The sequence below is a fragment of the Spermophilus citellus genome (genome assembly GCF_964194105.1).
Source record: "Spermophilus citellus genome assembly, chromosome: 6".
Lineage (NCBI taxonomy): Eukaryota > Metazoa > Chordata > Mammalia > Rodentia > Sciuridae > Spermophilus > Spermophilus citellus.
The window spans coordinates 155,022,073-155,043,503 of record NC_138187.1 but is presented as its reverse complement, the minus strand read 5'-3'; the positions used below and the strand labels follow the sequence as shown (position 1 = coordinate 155,043,503).

Genomic DNA, 21,431 nt, shown 5'->3' with positions numbered 1-21,431 from the left:
GCCATTTGACATCAGTGTGACCTCAGTAAAGTCACAAATAAACTTTCTTTGTATTTTGTTGAAATGTAATATACTATTTATAAAGAAAATTAACTATTCATATATTGCACAACCTTGTTAAGTAAATCCGCACACATTTTCATTTTCATAGCTAAAACTCTTTCAGAAACTTAAATGTGTGTGTGCATGTGCACGTATGTGCACTTTAAATTATCTCTTGTTAATTTCCTTGGACATGGCTTCCTCTCACACTCAGAGAAAAAGGTGAGGTTCATACAGCAGTCTATAGGATCCACTGTCCACCACTCACCCCCACAGCTAACACTACCACCACCACCATCCTTCTACCTCTCTGCCCTTATTTCCCACTACCCTCCTGTTGCTTTCTGTACCTCACTGATTTCTGGGCTCTTCCTTGAACATTTATGCTTTTTCCTTAAAGCCTTTGCCCAACCTGTCTCCATTGCCTGGAATGTTTTTCCCCTCTAATATCATTAAGCTGACTCACCTTCTTTGATCTTTACTCAGATGTATCTTCCTCTAAGCCGTTCCCTAACCACTTAATATCACCACCCCATTACATGGCTATGTTTTATATACTGCAGCACTTGTCTTTATTATGTTATGTTCAACACATACTGGTGATATTCAACATAACATAATAAAGACAAGTGCTGCAGTATATAAAACATAGCCGTGTTTTCCTCCCACTAGCATGTAAGCTTACTGAAGGCCAGGGTTTTGGTTTTGTTTGTTTGTTTGTTTTTTCACCAATATGTGTGAAATATGTCAAGTATCTGACAAATAATAGATGTTCAATAAATGTACAAATGAATGAAACATTTTAAATATTAGCATATGCTAAATTTAAATCTTAGTTTGGTATCTACTGACTTAAACAAGTTATTTCATGGAGTTGCTGCATGAATTAAATGATAGTGCATATTTCTAATACAGAAAAAGCCTTCAGTAAACTCAGTCAACAAATGTTTACTGAGCACTTATAATGTACAAAGTATCCCTGTAGACACTGGGGTATATGTCACTGAATGTAGCAGTCATAAATCTCTGCTACTGTGGAATTTATTTCTAGTTTCCTTCACTTCATTTGGTACAATGGTTTCCAGAGAGAAAATTGTGATTCTACCTACCTATTCACTGGTCTTCCACCCTAGATTCATGTTCAATTAATGTTTACAGGTACTCATTTTCCTTTATTTTAAAAACACTTTCATAGCATTGTGAAGACCTGGGATTGGTCCCCATCACCACAAAAAATAAAATAAAAAAACACTTTTGTATTCAGTTATGTTATTCTTAATTTTATTAATTTATTAATTTATTCTTAATTTTAAAATCTTCCTTTTGCAGGTGAGAATCTGAAATTTGGAAGTTGTGACTAGCCCAGTGTCTTAGAACTAGGGATAACTGAGCCAGTGTGACTATCTGGGAGAAAGGAGGGAATATGAGAAGTAGCAGAGATGCATTGTGAATATGGAGAATTATAGGCTTTCAGAGTTATTAGAGTATAAAGGATGAAGCAAGGAATAGACAGAGATCAAGCTAGAATACAAAGTAATTACCAGATACCATGTCCTGTACATAGAACTCTCACCAAGACTACTCTTAGATGTTTTGGGGTATCTTTAGGTCATTTATCCATTCTGATCCAGTCAGATGTAGCCAAGGCAGAAGAACTGCATGGTATAAAGTATAGTGACCTGTACATAAGGAATTCTCAGAAGCGAGCAGTGGGCAATTAAGCATGGTGTATACACTGAGCTTTCTCAGAACAGGATTATGTTGCCAGAAGGCTCAATGCATGGTTCTTCCAGGATAGAGGTACATTAGAAAACAAGCTTAGAGACAGAGGATATTTAGTGGTGTCAGTCTACATAGCTATGTGATCTTTCTAAATAGCTTGATCATGGGACCAGAAAGATGAATGTAAACATTGATCCAGTTTTGATTTTGGATAGCTGATAATTAAGAAAATGGAGGATATTGATAATTGAATACTTTAGATAATTAGCCAGGAAGTCCAGTTAAATAGAGAAGGAAAAAAAGAACAAGAGGATAGCTGGTAGTGGGCTAAGGACTTCAAAGTCTTTAACTACAATAGTACATTCATCTATTTCTCCTAATAACTCTCAGTTTTTGTGTCATGTTCCTTGATGCTCTGTGTTTAGGCACAGACACACTAAAGATCATTAGGTCTTTTTTGAAAAATTAACATTTTTATCATTATGTAATACTCTTCTTGATACTTGGTAACTTTTCTTGCTCTGACACAAGCTCTGTCTAAAATTAATAGCTATTATTATTTTATTTTGACTGGTGTTGGCATGGTTTAATCTTTGCCATTCATTTACTTTTTAACTATATGTGTCTACATTCAATGTGAACTTCTTAAATACAGCATATAGTTGGGTCTTACTTTTTGATCCACTGTGCCAATACCTTTTAATTGGAACATCTAGACAGTTAACATTCAGAGCAATTTTTTATATAGTTAGATTACTATCTACCTTATTTGTTACTATTTTGTTTGTTGCCCTGTTCTGTGTTATTTTTTCCTTCCATTTTTTTTCTGCTTTTCATGGTTTCAATTGGACATTTCATTTCCTTTTTTCCCCTTATTATATCATTTATAATTCCTTTTACTTTTTTTAGTGGTTGACCTGGAGTGTGCTGTATATATTTACAACTAATCCAAGTTCACTCTCAGTAACACTGTACCTCTTCACATACAGTGTAAATATTTTATAATAGCAAAATAATTCTAATTTCCCCTTCCTATCCTTTATATTATTGCTGTGATTAATTTTGCTTATGTATGCATAATCGAATACATTATTGCTATTATTATTTTAAACAAATGTTTGTATTTTACCTTCACTTATTTCTTCTTCAGTGTTCCTTTTTTTTTTTTTTTAATTCATTCAGCTCCAAGTTTCCCACCTATATTATTTTGTATCTCTTTAAGGAACTTCTGTTAACATTTCTTGTCAGGCAGGTCTACCAACAACAAATTTTTTCAATATTTGTTTGAGAAAGTGTCTACTTCACTTTTGAAGGGTGATTTTGCAGGTTGGAGAATTGTAGGGTGCCATGGGTTTTTGTTTGTTTCTTCTCAATACTTGAAATATTTTACTTCATTTTTCTCTTGCTTCTATGGTTTCTGAGAAATCAGATGTAAGTTTTTATTCTTCTGTATACAAGGTGGTTTTCCCCCCTCTGGCTTCTTTCAGAATTTTTTCTTTATCTTTAATTTTCTATAGTTTGAAATATGTGGTTTGGGGCAATGTTTTTATTGTTGTTGTTTTGTTGCTGTTGTTATTTTTGTTATTTATGGAGCTTGGTGTTCTGTGAATCTGTGGTTTGGTTCTGACATTAAATTGGGAAAATACTAGTCATTGTTTCAGATAATTCTGTTACTTTTTCACCTCTCCTGGTATTCCCATTATGAATAGGTTATACCTTTTATGGTTGTCCCACAGTCCTTGGATAATCTGTTTTGATGATTTCAGTCTAGTTCTATTTGTTTTTCAGTTTTAAAGTTTTCTTATTGTTATATGCTTGCGCTCAGGGATTCTTTCCTCAGCTATGTCCTAACAATAAGTTTATGTATATAATTTTATGTAGTATCTAAATCCTACGTTAAATTACAAGTTCCTCTAAGGCAGATTGTGTGTTTGTTTTATCTTTGATTTCCTTGTGACTTCTATTACAATTCTATACCACAGAGATATAAAATGAATTTTATTAAATAAATACATTAAAATATGAAATAAGATCAAATAAAAGCCTAAATAAAGTTAAAGTATTGCATGGGTGAACATTGACTAGGACACATTCAGTCGGCTGCTTTACCCTGTGCATGTGCACATGTGTACATGTGCACAAGTGTGTGCTTATTGTCAAGGCCCTCTCGACTTAGGGCAGTGATTGTTTTAAACAACCCTATAATCCTCCTAGAATTCTATAATCTTAACTCTAATTTGCTGACTACATTTATGGACAATATGGTGATTCATTCTAATTGAGTTACAGAAAATAAAGCCTGTGCCCTGGAGAACTAATGACAGTAACTCTCCCTGTTTTCTCTTTCTTCTAATCTCTCTATGTATGTATAAGCTGGAACAAAATGATAGTTTAGAGAACTATGCCTATGTGATATTTTCTAGATTTTACACTTGGAAGAGGAAAGGCCAGGCCAAGACTTTATGCATGTTATGCTACTGAGCTACATCCTCAGTCTGTACTTACTCTTTCAGCATCAAGATCAATAAAATATTGACACGTTTTTTTCTTCACTCATCTAAATAGCTCTAATTCATGTACAAAACTGCAAAGGTACATGGAGCAAATGCTTCCTGTGGCATTGATATCCATCCCTAACACATGCCTGTTGAAATGCCTAACAGCAAGCTATAAAAATTACACAAATATTTGCACAGAAATTTTTAAATTTACTAACTTCTTCCTATAAAGACTTCTAAAATTAAATCTTTTAACAAAAAATAATAAATAAATAAATAAATAGTTGTAATTCAAATAAGTTTGTTTCCATTTTTCTCTAATGAATGGAGTAATGCCTAAGTGTTTAAAAAATATGTAACTTGATAAAACACCATGTTTCTAGTTCTCTTTCTGGGTTTCTACAAATCCCTTCCCCATAGATGTTAGGTGTGGTCACGTTTTTTTTTTTTATTTTTTTGTTTGTTTTGTTTTGATTTTGGTTTGGGTTCGTTGAAATGAAACTAGAAGTGATATGAAGTTTTAAAAGCTAGTACAGTTATCTCCATTTAAATGTTAACTTTACAAATACCATATCCAAAGTGATATAGACCTAATTTTAACATTCTTCTTTTTAATTCATTTATTTATTTGTTCTAATTTGTTATGCATGACAGCAGATGCATTTCAATTCATATGGAGCACAATTTTCCATTTCTCTGGTTGTACATAAAGTAGAGTCACATCATTCGTGTTGAGACTACCAACAAGTTACCTTGTACTACTTAGTTAATTCCTTTTTTGAAGTCTTAAGGTCAAGTTTCTTTTCTCAGTGTCACTGTCAGTTCCTGCAATATACCAAGTACCTTCTCATTTCAGGTCCTTTTCACATTCTGTTCTCTTTAATTATTTGCTCTTAATTTAGGAAATCACTTTGTGTCATTTCTTTTGAAATTGCTGATACTATCTTCATAGAAAAGACTACATTTGTCAATGTTTTATTGTTGTGTTTTTAAAAATCTATTAGTAAAGTTAGAAATTTTTTATATAACTAGTATAAACTAGAAATAAGAACTCAGTGCTATCAAAAAATTTAATTATCACAGAAAATAAAATGATCTTATCACATTACCAAGTGGTTTCAAGCAACTATTACATATAAAAAAGTTGAAATATGGATTCTGTTTCAAGTCTACATTATAAAAATCTGAACACCTTTTGCAAATTTAGTGCAGAAGGTAATATTCCCTGTTGATTCTCTCTCCCATCACCATCTGCCTTTTCATTCTAGGGATTCTTCAGCAAGCGCCTGAAAGGCTCCATCAAGAGGACCAAAAGCCAGTCAAAGCTTGACAGAAACACAAGTTTTCGGCTCCCATCTCTGCGTAATACAGATGACAGGTAAGAAGTCAGCTTGCTTAAAACAGAAAGCAGTGTCAAAATGGATTTTGATAATTCATCTTGGCTTTTTCTAACTTTTCAGTAATGATAATTTTAGAAAGATCAATGCCGCAGTCCGGCTGCAGCAAAATAATCGGGGGGGGGGGGGGTGTGAGGAACAACTTGTGTACATTGATACAGCAGGAATGGGAGCCATTTATTGTAGGACAACAGAGGTATTTATACATTCCATACAGCTTAAACTAGATACAGCAGTCAACCAATAAGGAATCTCCACACTTAATGGCTCGCTGGGGTTACTTTACTAACCACTCCCTCTGGCAAAATGCCAGGCGCCACCCAGACTTGTTTACACACCTTAACAGATCAATATGAAATTTATTTTTTTACCTTGTTCATATTGAGCAGGGTACAGTATGTTGTCTCAAATGCCAATCCAGTTTAAGAATCTTGAGAGTTTGTGGATTCATAAGAACCAATTAAGGAATCAATTATGCTTCTTTGATAAGAGTGAAATTCTAGTGGTCAGGGGTTAATCTTTCTTTTTCTTTTTTTTTTTTTTTTTTGCTAGAATGACTCTAAGAGGTAATGATGATGATGATGGTTAATAATTTTTGAGCATTGTATATGTTAACTTTCTATTGCTGTGACAAAATACCTGATAAAATCAACTTAAAGAAGAAAGATTTATTTTGGCTCATGGTTTCAGAAGTTCCAGTCCATGGTTATTTGGCTCCATTGATCCTGAACCTATGGTGAAACAGAATATCACGGTGAGGGAGGGTATGCCAGAGCAAAGCTGCTTGCCTCATGGCATTCAAAATCCAGAGAGAAAGAGAGAGGAGAGGAAGGGCCTGGGACAAGATATACCCTTCTTACTTCCAACTAGGCCTCACCTCCTGAAGTTTCCGCCACCTTCCAGTAGTACCACTGGCTGGAACCAGTGAGGCTTCAACACATGAGTCTGTGGGGAACATTCCAGATCTAAACTATGACAACTCTACAGGGTGTTTTATGCTTATGATCTTATTTATTTAATCTCCATAATAAATCCATATAGATGAAGAATCTGAGGCACCGAGATTCTTACCCAAGATCATATAGCTAGTAAATAATAAAAATGATATTTGAATTTGGGCAATTTGGCTTCATAGTTCATCTTCTTCATACTTTGTTATTCTCTCTATATGGCATATGGAATTGGCATTGTTGGTTTATAGTCACATCTGGAAGACATGTAATGAAAAAAAAACATGGATTTCAATAAGGACTATACTAGCTTAGGTAAACTTAAAATGTATATAGTTCATGAAGGATAACATTCCTCTAAAATCATTGAACATGCATGATACATTTTTAATATTTTGTGGCTCTGTAATATTGATAATTTTAGAGTGTTGCATCAGTACATCATTGCCAGCACAAGTTTTTATTGACTGCTTACTATGTGCCAGGCATTTCAAATGTAGTCTCATATAATACAACCCTAGATACTATTATTATCCTCATTTTACAGACGAGGAACTGAGGCGAAAAGAGATTGAGAAACTTGCCCAGTGTCACACAGCTAGTAAGTAGTGGAGCCTGGATTTGAACTCAAGTCTGCCTCTCATATTTGATGTCCTTATTTATATTTGAGGTTTTGGGTTTTGGATTTTTTTGATGTTGTTGTTTTAGTAAGTGACATTATTTTCAATCACTTTCTTAACAAAAAGAAATAAAAATTATAGGCTTGGCAGGCAGAGAATTATTGTCCTTGTTTTATAGATGAAAGAATTGTTGGGCTGGAGATGTGGCTCAAGCGGTAGCGCGCTCGCCTGGCATGCGTGCGGCCCGGGTTCGATCCTCAGCACCACATACCAACAAAGATGTTGTGTCCGCCGAGAACTAAAAAAAAAATAAAATATTAAAAAATTCTCTCTCTCTCCTCTCTCTCTCTCTCTCTCTCTCTCTCTCTCTCTCTCTCTCTCTCTCTCCTCTCTCACTCTCTCTTTAAAAAAAAAAAAAAAAAAGAATTGTCCCCCATACTAAGCTGATGATGAGACTACTGCTTCATGCCACAACATGGCTGGAGGTGGAGATCGTTATGTTAAGGGAAGTAAGCCAGGCACAGACAAGTGCTGCATGATCTTGGTCATATGTGAGATCTAAAAATGTTGATCTCATAAAAGCTCTTTTCTCTTAACCACATTAAAAGTGCTCATGGAAATTTACAAGCCTGTCCAATTGGCATGTAATTTTCATATTATCTCTTATACCTCTTGGTGTATAAATTATTAAATTTAATTTTCTAAATTTAATTTAACTGATGGAAACATTAATTTTATTTATTAATGGAGTACCATGTGATGTGTCAATACTTGTATACCTTGTATAATATTTAAATCAGGATAAACATATTTATCTCTTCAAATGTTGAACATTTCTTTATGGTGAAAACATTCAAAATCCTTCCTTCTGCCTTGTTGAAATATACAGTACATTCCTGTTATCTGTAATCACCCTATTATTCCATAGCATATCGAGCTTCTCACTCCTGTCCAACTATAACTTAGTGCCCATTTGTCAGTTTCTCCCCCTCCCTCCCTTCCTCGCACTCTCTAGCCTCTCTGTCATTCTACTCTGGACTTTTATGAGATTGACATCTTTAGATTCCACATATGAGTGAAAGCATACAGTACTGGTGTTTCTGTCCCTGGCTTACTTCACTTAACATAATGATCTCTACTTCCATTCATGTTATTGCAAATGACAGAATTCATTCTTTCTGTGGCTGAATGGTATTCCATTGTCTACCATATTTTCTTTATCCCTTCACCAGTCAGTGAACACTTACTTGGTTTTTATTTCTTGGCTATTTTGCATAGTGCTGCAGTGCCCATGGTAGTGCAAATGTCTCTTCAATGTACTGACTTCATTTTCCTTGGATATATACCCAGCAGTGGGATTGCTAGATCAGATACTAATTCTATTTTCCATTTTTTGAGGAACTTCTATATTGTTTTTCATAGCCATTGTAAATGGGATTGCTTTCTTGATTTCTATTTCAGATTTTACTATTGACATATAGCAACACTAGTAGGTTTTGCGTGTTAATTTTGTACCCTGCAACTTTGCCAAATTCATTTATTAGTTCTAATAGATCATATATATAATTTATAAAATTAGATTTAATATATTACATATATATTATATACACACATACACACATAGATTACACATACAGAGAGTATGTCAAGTCATCTTCAAACAGTGCAATTTGACTGCTTTTCCAGTTTGGATGCCCTTTACTTCTTCCTCTTGTTTGATTGCTCTGGCTAGAACTTCCAGAATTATGTTGAACAGAAATGGTAAAATTGTCTTGTTCCAGACCTTGGAGAGAAAGCTTTCTGCTTTTCCCCATTCAGTATGGTAGCTGTTGACTCAACTATAGTGGCCTTTATTACATCAACATACATTCCCTTTATACCTAATTTTTCAGCGTTTTTATCATGAAGCAATGTTGATTTTGTCAAATGCCTTTTCTGTATCCACCGAGATGACCATATGGGTTTTGTCCTTCATTCTGTTGATATGGTGTATCATGTTTATTGATTTGTGTAATATTGAACCACCCTTGCACCACTGGGATGAATCCCACTTTATCATGTTAATCTTGTTAACGTGTTGTTAAGGATGTTTATATGTTTGTTCATCAGTCTGTAGTTTTTGTTGTTTTTGTTGTCATGTTCTTTTCCAGTTTGGGTATCAGGATAATGCTGGTCTTGTAGATTGTGTTTGGAAGAATACCTTCCTTTCTCTTCTCTTTTTTGGAATAACTTAAGGAGAATTGGTATTAGTTCTTTAAATGTTTGGTAGAATTCAGCAGTGAAACCATCTGACTCTGGACTTTTCTTCAATGAAAGGCTTTTTATTACTAATTTGATCTGGCTATATACTTGTTATTGCTCTATTCAGGTTTTTTATTCATGGCTCAATCTTGGTAAGGTGTATGTGTCTTGAAAATTGTTCATTTCTTCTAGAGTATCACACTGGTTGGCATACAGTTGTTCATACTAATCTCTAATGATATTTATATTTCTGTGATACCTATTATGGTATCTCCCCTCTAATTATTCGAGTCTCCTCTCACTTTTTCTTAGTCTGATTGTTTTCTGAATCAACCCTGTTTTATTGATCTTTTGTATTGTTTGGTGTTTTTTTCGTTTGGCTGATTTTGTTTTGGGGAGTCTCCATTTTATTATTTCTTCTCTACTCTTACTTATTTCTACTAATTTTGGTTTGCTCTTGTTTTTCTAGTTCCTTAAGATGCAGCAATAAGTTATTTACTTGAGATATGTCTTTTTTGATATGGGCATTGATTGCTATAAACTTTTCCTCTAGGTACTGTTTTTGCTACATTCCATAGGTTTGGATATGTTTATCTCCATTTTCACTTGTTTATACATCTTAGTTTTGAGGTAATCATAAAAAAATGGTTTTCTGGGTTTTTTTTTCCTTAGTTTCCTTTTTTAAAAAAATTTCTGTATTGTTTATTCTTTTTTATTGATTTTATTTTTTAAATACATGACAGCAGAATGCATTACAATTCTTATTACACATATAAAGCACAATTTTTCATATCTTTGTATATAAATATGTTCACACCAATAACTCCATAATTTTCATCATTTCAGGAGCTCAGAGCATTTTTTAAATAAGTCCAATAAAATAGAATGACAATTTTTTCACACTATATATTAAGAATAAGGATATTGTACAGCAATTAAAACACTCCCAATTCAATAGCCAGTTTCTTATACTCTGCAGCATCATATGCAAACTTGGGAGACAAGAAGGTTTTTTTTTAATAAGTATATTTTATTTTTCAACCTTGTACTAAATATTACCTTCTTAATTTCAAACAGAGTTCTATCTTCCATTCCATTTTGCTTTAAGTAATCCATAGGAATTGTTGGCTTGTATTACCAAGAGATTATATTCTCCTAGAGACTTATATTGCTGTTATATATATATAGTTCCTGCATTTTTAGCCTTTTAGTGTGACCTAAATTCATTATATGTGACTTCCATACTGTTGTTTCAATCAATAGCAGTATCATTCTATCTCAAATACAGCAAAATAAGTAGGTGCTGATGAATTTCAAACATTAGATAACCCTCTTTATTTTCCAAATCTATTTGAATTATAAAGATTTCCTGTAAAAATTTTTTCAAAACTTTATTTTTATTTTGTATTGGGATGAACTAAAAGTTGGAATGCACTGTTTGTGCACGTATATATACATATACATGTATGTATTTTTAAAAAATATTTATTTTTTAGTTATATGTGGCCACAATATCTTTATTTTATTTTCGTGTGGTGCTGAGGCTCAAACCCAGTGCCTGACACATGTTAGGCAAGCGTTTACCTCTGAGCCTCAACCCCAGCCCAATACACATATGTATTTTTAATAGACTCTCTCACCTTCAGGTCTCTAAAGATATAAACAGAACTAAGGTTTATCTATTATTTTTATCAACTTTTTAGCTAAGCTATTTTTTTTTTTTAGCTAAGCTCTTTGTATTAGTACCCTTATAGGCATAACCAAAGATTTTCCAAAGACTTCATTTTCTTGCTGAAGTCAGACCATTCCTTTCAAAACAGTGTATAGTGTCTAAATATAAGTACATAGACAGTTCTGTTCTTATATCTAACATGTGAATACTCTAAGTTAAATCTAGTAGAGCTGCCCTTTCCTTCAGTTTTTAATTTGTACAAATAAAATACGTACATCTTTGTTGTATTGGGAAAAATGTCTCAGTAATACACAGTCATACATTCTGAGAACTGCATCATTAGGCAGTTTCATGACTGTGTGAATGTCATGGCATTCTTATACAAAACTTAATGATAGAACCTACTAAACAACTAGGTTATGTGATATAGCCTAGACTGCCAACCTGTATAGCATGTTACTATACCAAATACTATAGGCACATATAACACAATGGTATTTCTGTATCTAAACATATCTAGACATAGAAGTGGTACAGAAAAAACACAGTATAAAAGATGAATGGTATATCTGTATAGGGCACTTACCATGAATGAAGCTTACAAGACTAGAAGTTACTCTGGGTGAGTCAACAAGTTAGGAGTGATTGAATGTAAAGGCCCAGGAGAGTGCTATACTTAGCTATAGGCTTTATAAACACTGTGTACTTAGGCTACTCTAAATTCATAAAAGTATTTTTCTTTCTTTGATAATAAATTAACCTTAGTTTACTATAATTCTTTTACCTTATAAACATTTACATTTTTTCTGTAATAAGACTTAAAACACAAGCATACAGCTTTACAAAAGTATTTTTGTTCTTTATATTCTTTAAGTTTTTTTCTGTTTTTAAAGTATTTTATTTCTTCTACTTTTTAAAACTTTTTTGCTAAAAACTAAGAACAAACACACACATTAGCCTAGGTCTACATAGGGCCAGAATCATCAGTATCACTCACTTCCATCTCCACATCTTGTTCCACTGGAAAGTCTTCGGGGCAGTAACACCACGGAATCATCATCTGTTCTGATAGCAATACCTTCTTCTGAATTACCTCGTGAAGGACCTGCCTGAGGTTCTTGAGGAAGGTGTCAGTGTTTTCAGAAATATATCCATGGTGGCTTACTTGGTTTGCTTTAATCATATATCTGCTTGTAAGCAGAAAACAGCATTGGAGTGCATGTTTTCAAATTTTTAAGGAACTTATTGAAGTCTGCAGAAGTGTCCGTGAATTTTCTTGGGGTTTTCCTTTTTCTTTTCCTGCAGTTTCCTTTTCTCTTGTCTCTTCTTCAGCTATGAGTTCAGTAAGTGATAGGAATTTTTCAGCTCATACAAAATACCATAGGATATTTTAACATTCATTCTTGATCATTAAAAAGTCCTTAATAGCTCCAGATATGTCTTGCCAATGATCCACAAGTTATAAAATCTTGTTATGAGACCTTGATGGAAATTATTACCAGTGCTTTTTTTTCCTGTCAATTTTTAATGATCTGTAAACTCAATATTTTCTTTGTCAGGGTATAGTACATGTAACTCTACATCTTTTTAATAGCTGCATTCTTGGTATAGATTCTTAGTAACTAGAAGTGAACTTTTACCAAATAATATTTTAAAAAACAAATTTCTGTATATACTTCTACACATCTAATGTAGATGTGTTAGGTTCCATGTGCTACAAAAGAATATAGGGGACTGGGGTTATGGCTCAGTGGTAGAGCACTTGCCTAGCATGTATAAGACTAGGTTCAATTCTCAGCACCACATATAAATAAGTAAATGAAATAAGATCCAGCAACAACTAAAAAATATTTTTTTAATTCTCTCCTTTTTTATTAGTTCTAATCAGTTATACATGACAGTAGAAAGCTCTTTGGTTCATTGCACACAAATGGAGCAGAATTTTTTGCTTCTCTGGTTGTACATGAAGTAGAGTCACACCATTTGTGCAATCATACATGTACCTAGAGTAGTGATGTCCATCTCATTCCAATGTCTTTTCTACCCCCTTGACCCATTCCCTGCTCCTCTTTGCATTATCTAAAGTTCTCCACTCATCCCATGTCATTCTCCCCGCTCCTCATTATGGATTACATTTGGCCCTTGGTTTGGGGGGATTGATTTATTTCACTTAGCATGATGTTCTCCAACTCCATCCATTTACCTACAAATGCCATAATTTTAATCTTTTTTAATGCTGAATAATATTCCATTGTGTATATGTACAACAGTTCATCTGTTGAAGAGCATCTAGTTTGGTTCCACAGTTTAGCAATTGTAAATTGTGCTGCTATAAACATTGAAATGGCTGCATCACTGTAGTATGCTGTTTTTAAATCCTTTGGGTATAGACCGAGCAGTGGGATAGCTGGGTCAAATGGTTGTTCCATTTCAATTTTTTTTAAATTGATTTTTTTAAAAAACAAATGACAGAATGCATTACAATTCTTATTACACATATACAGCACAATTTTTTATATCTCTGGTTGTATATAAAGTATGTTGACACCAATTTGGGTCGTCATATGTGTACTTTGGATAATAATGTCTATCACAATTTTTCTAAGTAATCTCTGTACTTCTTTCCAGATTGGTTGCACCAATTTATAGTCCCACCAGCAATGTATGAGTGTGCCTTTTCCCCCACATCCTTGCCGACACTTATTGCTTGTATTCTTGATAACTGCCATTCTGACTGGAGTGAGATAAAATCTTAGAATGGTTTTGATTTGCCTTTCTCTAATTACTGGATATGTTGAACATTTTTCCATATATTTGAGGATGGATTGTATATCTTCTTCTGAGAAGTGTCTGTTCAGCCCGTTAGCCCATTTATTGATTGACTTATTTTTGTTGTTGTTGTTTTGGTTTTGGTTTTGGTTTTGGTTTGGTGTTAAGTTTTTTGAGTTCTTTATGTATCCTGGAGATTAGTGCTCTGACGTGTGTGTGGCAAAAATTTGCTCCCAAATTGTTGGCTCTCTCTTCACTTCATTGATTATTTCTTTTGCTGAGAAGAATCTTTTTAGTTTGAATCCATCCCATTTATTGATTCTTGATTTTAATTCTTGCACATAGAAATCTTATTAAGGAAGTAGGGACCTAATCCCATATAATAGAGATTTGGGCCTACTTTTTCTCCTGTTAGGCATAGGGTCTCTGGTCTAATTCCTAAGTCCTTGATCCACTTTAAGTTGAGTTTTGTGCATGGTGAGAGACATGGGTTTAGTTTTATTTTGCTACATATGGATTTCCAGTTTTCCTAGCTGTTGAAGAGGTTGTTCTCCAATGTATGTTTTTGACACCTTTATCTAGTATGAGGTAACTGTATTCATGTGGGTTTGTTGCTGTCTTCTGTTCTGTACCATTGGTCTACATGCCTGTTTTGGTGCCAGTACCATGCCGTTTTTGTTACTCTAGCTTTGTAGTATGGTTTAAGATCCTGGTGCCTCCTGCCTCATTCTTGCTAAGGATTGCTTTGGCTATTCTTGGTCTCTTAGTTTTCCAAATGAATTTCATAATTGCTTTTTCTGTTTCTACAAGGAATGACATTGGGATTTTAATTGGAATCACATTGAATCTGTATAGCGTATTGGGTAGTACGGCCATTTCAACAATATTAATTCTGCCTATCCAAGAGCATGGGAGATCTTTACATCTTCTAAGATCTTCTTCAACTTCTTTCATTATTGTCTGTAGTTTTCATTATAGAGGTCCTTCACCTCTTTTGTTAAGCTGACTCCCAAGTATTTTTTATTTTTTGAGGCTATTGTGAATGGGGTAGTTTTCCTAATTTCTCTTTCAGAGGATTCATCACTGATGTATAGAAATACATTTGATTTATGGGTATTGATTTTGTATCCTGCTACTTTGCTGAATTCATTTATTAATTCTAGAAGTTTTCCAATTGAATTTTTTGGATTCTTTAAGTATAGAATCCTGTTGTCAGCAAATAATGATGATTTGAGTTCTTTTCCTATTTATATCCCTTTAATTTCCTTCTTCTAATCGCTCTAGCTGGAGTTTCAAGAACTATGTAGAAGGGGCTGGGATTGTGGCTCAGTGGTAGAGTGCTTGCCTAGCACCGGCGTGACCCGGGTTCGATCCTCAGCACCACATAAAAATAAAGGCATTGTGTTGAGTCCATCTACACCTAAGAAATAAATATTTTTTTAAAAAGAAAGAACTATGTAGAATAGAAGTAGTGAAAGAGGGCATCCCTGTCTTGTTCCAGATTTTAGAGGGAATGCTTCCAATTTTTCTCTGTTTAGAATGATGTTGGTCTTGGGTTTAGCATAGATAGCTTTTACAATATTGAGGTATGTTTCTACTATCCCTGTTTTTTTTTAGTGTTTTGAACATGAAAGGGTACTGTGTTTTGTGAAATGCTTTCTCTATGTCAATTGATGTAATCATATGGTTCTTATCTTTAAGTCTGTTGGTGTAATGAATTACATTTATTGATTTCTGTATATTGACACAACCTTGAATCCCTGGAATGAACCCCACTTGATCATGGTGCACTTTTTTTTTATGTTTTTATATGCGATTTGCCAAAATTTTGTTGACAACTTTTGCATCTATGTTCATCAGGGATATTGGTCTGAAATTTTCTTTCTTTGATGTGTCTCTGGCTGGTTTTGGTATCAGGATGATACTAACCTCATAGAGTTTGGAAGGGTTCCCTTCTTTTCTATTTCATGGAATAATTTGAGGAGTATTGGTTTTAATTCTTCTTTGCAGGTCTTGTAGAACTTGACTGAGAATCCGTCTGGACCCAGACTTTTCTTGGTTGGTAGGCTTTTGATGGCATCTTCTGTTTCTATGCTTGAAATTGATCTGTTTAAATTGTGCATGTCCTCCTGGTTCAGTTTGGGTAGATCATATGCCTCATATGTCTTCGAGGTTTTCTATTTTACTGGAGTATAAATTTTCAAAATAGTTTCTAATTGTCTTCTGTATTTCAATATTGTCTGTTGTGATATTTCTTTTTTCATCACAAATTTTAGTAATTTGCTTTTTCTCTCTCCTTTTCATTGGAGTGGCTAGTTTGTCAAATTTTTTTTTCAAAGAACAAGCTTTTTGTTTTGTCAATTTTTTGAATTGTTTCTTTTGTTTCTATTTCATTGATTTTAATTATTTCCTGTCTTCTACTACTTTTTAACATTTATTTTTTAGTTGTAGATGGACACAATACCTTTATTTTATTTTTATGTGATGCTGAGGATCATGCTAGGCAAGTGCTCTGCCACTGAGCTACAACTCCAGCCCTTCTACTACTTTTGTTGTTGACTTGTTCTTCTTTTTCTAGGGCTTTGAGATGTAATGTCAGGTCGTTTATTTATTTACTTTTTCTTCTTTTAATGAATGCACTTAATGCAATGAGCTTCCCTTTTAGCACTGCCTTCATAGTGTCCCAGAGATTTTGATATGTTGTGTAGGAGTTCTTATTTAACTCTAAGAATTTTTTTTATCTCCTCCTGATGTCTTCTGTTATCTAGGCATTATTCCTTAGTGTATTATTTAGTCTCCAGGTGTTGGAGTAGCTTCTAATTTTTATTTTATCATTAATTTCTAATTTCATTCCATTATGGTCAGGTAGAATGCAGGGTAGGATCTCAATTTTTTACATTTGCTGAGACTTGCTTTGTGGCATAACATATGGTCTATTTTGGAGAAGGATCCATGTGCTGCTGGGAAAAAAGCATATTTACTCACTGATGGATGGAATATTCCATATATATCTGTTAAGTCTAAATTATTGTTTTCTGGAGTTCTACAGTTTCTTTGTTTAGTTTTTATTTGGAAGATCTATCCAGTAGTGAGAGAGTTGTGTTAAAGTCACCCAGTATTATTGTGTTGGGGTCAATTTGATTCTTGAAGTTGAGAAGGGTTTGTTTTATACATAGATGCCCCATTGTTTGGAGCATCGATATTTACAATTGTTATGTCTTGTTGATGTGTGATTTCCTTAAGCAGTATGAAATGACCTTCTTTATCTCTTTTTATTAACTTTGGTTTGAAGTCCATTTTATATGATATAAGGATGAAAACCCCTGCTTGTTTACACAGTCCATGTGAGTAATACATTTTTTCCCATCCTTTCACCTTCAATCTGTGGATGTATTTTCCTGTGAGATGAGTCTCTTGAAGGCAGCATACTGTTGGGTCTTGCTTTTTAATCCAATCTGCCAGCCTGTGTCTTTTAATTGATAAGTTTAGGCCATTCACATTCAGGGTTATTATTGAGATATGTTTTGTATTCCTGTTCATTTTGGCTTATTTTCGGTTTTTAACTTGACTTGATTTCTCCTTTGATTGGCCTTTCCTTTAGTATATATCCTCCCTTTGCAGATTTTCATTGTTGTTTTTCATTTCCTCCTCATGGAATATTTTGCCAAGAATGTTCTGTAGTGCAAGCTTTCTCTCTGTAAATTCTTTTAACCTTTGTTTATCATGGAAGCTTTTATTTTGTCATCAAATCTGAAGCTTAATTTTTCTGGATATAAGATTCTTAGTTGGCATCCATTTTGTTTCAGAGCTTTGTGTGTGTTGTTCCAGGATCTCCTGGCTCTGAGGGTCTGGGTTGGAAAATCTGCTGAGATCCAATTGGTCTCCCCTATGTGTAATCTGATTCGTCTCTCTTGCAGCCTTTAAGTCTATCCTTATTTTGTATACTAAGCATTTTCATTAATATATTCCTTGGTATAGATCTATTGTAATTTTGTACATTTGGTGTCCTGTAGGCCTCTTATATCTGATTTTCCAATTCCTTCTTCATGTTTGGGAAATTTTCTGATATTATTTCATTGTAAAGATCATGCATTCCTTTGGTTTGAATCTCTGTGCCTTCCTGTATCCCGATAAATCTTAGATTTGGTCTTTTGATGTTATCCCCTAATTCTTGGATGTTCTGTTCATGGTTTCTTGTCATCTTCACTGTTAGGTCAACTTTATTTTCAAGATTTTGTAGTTTGTCTTCATTGTCTGTGGTTCTGTCTTCCAAGTGACCTACTCTGTTGGTGATGTTTTCTATTAAGTTTTTAATTTGTTTATTGTTTCCTTCTTTCAAGGATTTCTGTTTGTTGGTTGGTTGGTTGGTTGGTTGGTTGGTTTTTCCAGAATCTTTATCTCTTTCTTGAAGTAACCTTTTGCTACCTGTATTTGCTTTCTTATCTCTTTGTTGGAGTGATCAATTTTGGCCTGTATTTGCTTTCTTAGGTCATTCTTTAATTCACTGATCATTTTAATTATGTACATTCTGAACTCTTTCGCTGTCATTTCAACTACTGTGCTAAAAATAGATTCTATAATTATATATTATCTTGGTTTGTTTGGGGCACTTTCCTCCCTTGTTTTTTCATGTTGTCTACATATTTTCCTCTCTTGCAATACAGCTCCAAGTTGTTGAAGTTTCTACTCGATAATCTTGTAGTGTCCTTGCAGGTTACCAATACCTCACCTTTAATGGGGAGATCAATGTTTACATCACCCAGTGCAACCAACATGCAGCCATAAACCAATTAGCTTCTATTTAGACATTTAAGTTTTGTCGCTATAAACAGAAAAATGATGATTTCCGGTATCTTCTACCATATAGCCAGTAGGTTTGCATAAGGTTTTAAAGTTTCTAATGGTGTACAGAGAGAGAACAGGGTGGGGTAGGTTGTCATGTTTATGAGGTAGGCTGTGAGAATATAGAGGTATTAGATTATAGGACGAGTGAAAGGGGAATCAAAAGAAGTTGGATGTTAGCAGGAGAAAAAAAAAAGGGGCAAACCCATGCAAGGCTCCCTGTTACCTTTCCACAGGATGGTGTCTGTTAGCATACCTAGTAGGGATACTTCTGGTGCAACCAGGCCCACAGGGACCTTGGTGACAGTCTTCAAGGTTCTGATTGTTGTCCCTAGATGGAAGCGACCACATCCCTAGTTGGTGGCAGCAGTAGCATCAAGCCTATAGGTACTTTGGTGTTAGGATGGGGCCCCAGTCAGTGTCCCAATATGGAAGCGGCCCCAACTAAAAATGGCAGAGGTGGCAGCAGAGGTAACCCAAGATGGCAGTGGAGGTGTCCCAAGATAGAGGCAAGTGCTTTCAAAGATGAGGCTAGAAGGATGGACTGTGTGATGTTGTTGGGTGGCCTATTGGGTGATGCCACACTGTGGCATGTAGTGCAACCATAGGCAGGAGCCTCCTGGCTCTGTCCGTTGTTCCACAGTGGAGATTACCATGTAGGGAGGACTACAGAGGTGGCTGCAATATCCCAAGATGGAGGCAGTTTGGGTGGAACCATCCTCCCTACCCCCACCACCCTACCCCATTGGTGGATAGGGAACCCCAGCACGGTGGTTCCTCTTTGCTCAGATGCAGTGTTCCCAACTGTATGTGGGCAGTGCAGGTATTCCAGTCTTGGTGCGGACAGAGCAGGTCATGAATTATCTCTTGTCTGTCTTCCTCAAATGGTCTGAGAGAACTAAAAAAGATATTTAAAAAACGAAGAAGAAGAGAACCAGGGGACTGGGTTGTAGCTCAGTGGTGGAGCACTTGCCTTGCATGTGTGAGGCACTGCATTCGATTCTCAGCACCACATATAAATAAATAAAAATAAAGTTCTATCAACAACTTAAAAATAAAATTAAAAAAGAAGAATAATATAGAGAGCCAAAGACCCAGCTCCTGAACCTCAAGGAATCCAGTGGAAAAGGTAACACACACCAGAAAAGAGGAACTCATAAAAATGCACCTACCTTTCAGCTTATTTGTCTCCCTTTTTAAGATTTCCTTACAACCATATCCAGTGACTTCTACTTATCTGATTCTACCTTTTTCTGCAAGGGAGGCTGGAAAATTTTATAATTTGGTATGTTGTTGCCCCCAATAATGCAGGAATCTATTCTTAATATTCTTAAAGGAGAGAGAGATGGGTATTGAGAATGTAGCTAGCAATACCTGCAATAGAAGGAGGTCACCTACCTATTTCCAGGATTCTGGAAAGGTTAAGCCAACCAGCTTTAGAAGGTCAGAGGTCAAGATTACAGTGTGTGTGTGTGGGGGGGGGGGTGCTGGGGTTCAAACCCAGGGCCTTGCACATGCTAGGCAGGCTCTCTACCACTGACCTATAGCCCCAGCTAAGGCTTACCCTTATCACGAAGTACACTAGAGAACTAAACCACCCCACATAAAAAGATATTTGTGTTCCTCTATTAACATCCCAGCTGGCAAATCCATTCCTAGGTAAATCCAAGAGAAATGAGAACACATGTCCAAATAGAAATTTGTACAATAATGCTCATGGATAACTGCATTATTCCTAATGGTCAAAAAATCAGGATGACCCAAATGTCCATCATCCACTGATTAATGGATACTCAAAATATGATAATATCAATACAATGAAATATTAGCATTTCATGAAAAGGAATAGAGTACTGATACATGCTACAACATATGTGAATGTTTTCATCCTTGAAAAAACATGCTGAGTGAAAGAAGCTTGTCATAGCTCAGTGGTACAGCACTTGCCTAATACGCGTAAGACCCCAAGTTCAATTCCCCAGCACCATGTAAAAAAAAAAAAGAAAAGACAGCAGTGGTCACAAAAGCATGTATTATATGATTCCATCTGAATATATAAAATGTCCAGAATAAGTAAATCCTCAGATTAATTGTTGCCAGTATGTATTTCCAGAGGCTGAAGATTCCGGTTGTTGGATGTGATGAATAGGAGTGACTTCTAATGAGCATGGGGTTTCTCTTTAGAGTGATCAAAATATTTTAAGCTTAGATTGTGGTGATAAGTGTACAACTCTGAATATACTAAAAAACTGTACTTTGAAAATGGTTAGATTTTATGGTGTATGAACTATATCTTAGTAAAGATTTTCTTTAAAAAAGAAAAACTGGCCCAGGAGGCACTCTTCAGTGAAGCTCCTTAGTCTGTATGCTCCCTTTCAGCACACAAAACTTACATTCAACTTTTTAAGTGTTTTTCTCTTAAGTTTAAACAACCAAGTGTCTTACAGATATTAAGGTAAATTTCCAAAATGAAAGACAGATACTAAAATAAACAAATACTGGAGGAGGGGGTAGCAGAAGAAACAGAGCAACTTATGACGCCAGAAACAACTTCACAAGCAAAATGGATGTTTTCAAAAGATAAGATTGTACATCTATGAAATAATAACAAGATGATGTAAGAAAAAGAAAATCAAGAAGAGAATTTGGAAATTAATATAAAAGCTAAATTCAAGTCA

General features: G+C 34.7%; 1 protein-coding gene across 4 annotated transcripts in view; it reads left to right on the top strand.

The window, feature by feature from the left end:
* RASAL2 (RAS protein activator like 2) overlaps nucleotides 1-21,431 on the top strand; it is a 357,274-nt gene that overhangs the window by 272,852 nt on the left and 62,991 nt on the right. For all 4 annotated transcript variants that reach the window (XM_081300551.1, XM_081300550.1, XM_081300549.1 and 1 more), the window contains exon 5: nucleotides 5,531-5,640. In XM_081300551.1, the coding sequence (XP_081156677.1) occupies nucleotides 5,531-5,640 (110 nt within the window). The remainder of the gene's footprint in view (nucleotides 1-5,530; nucleotides 5,641-21,431) is intronic.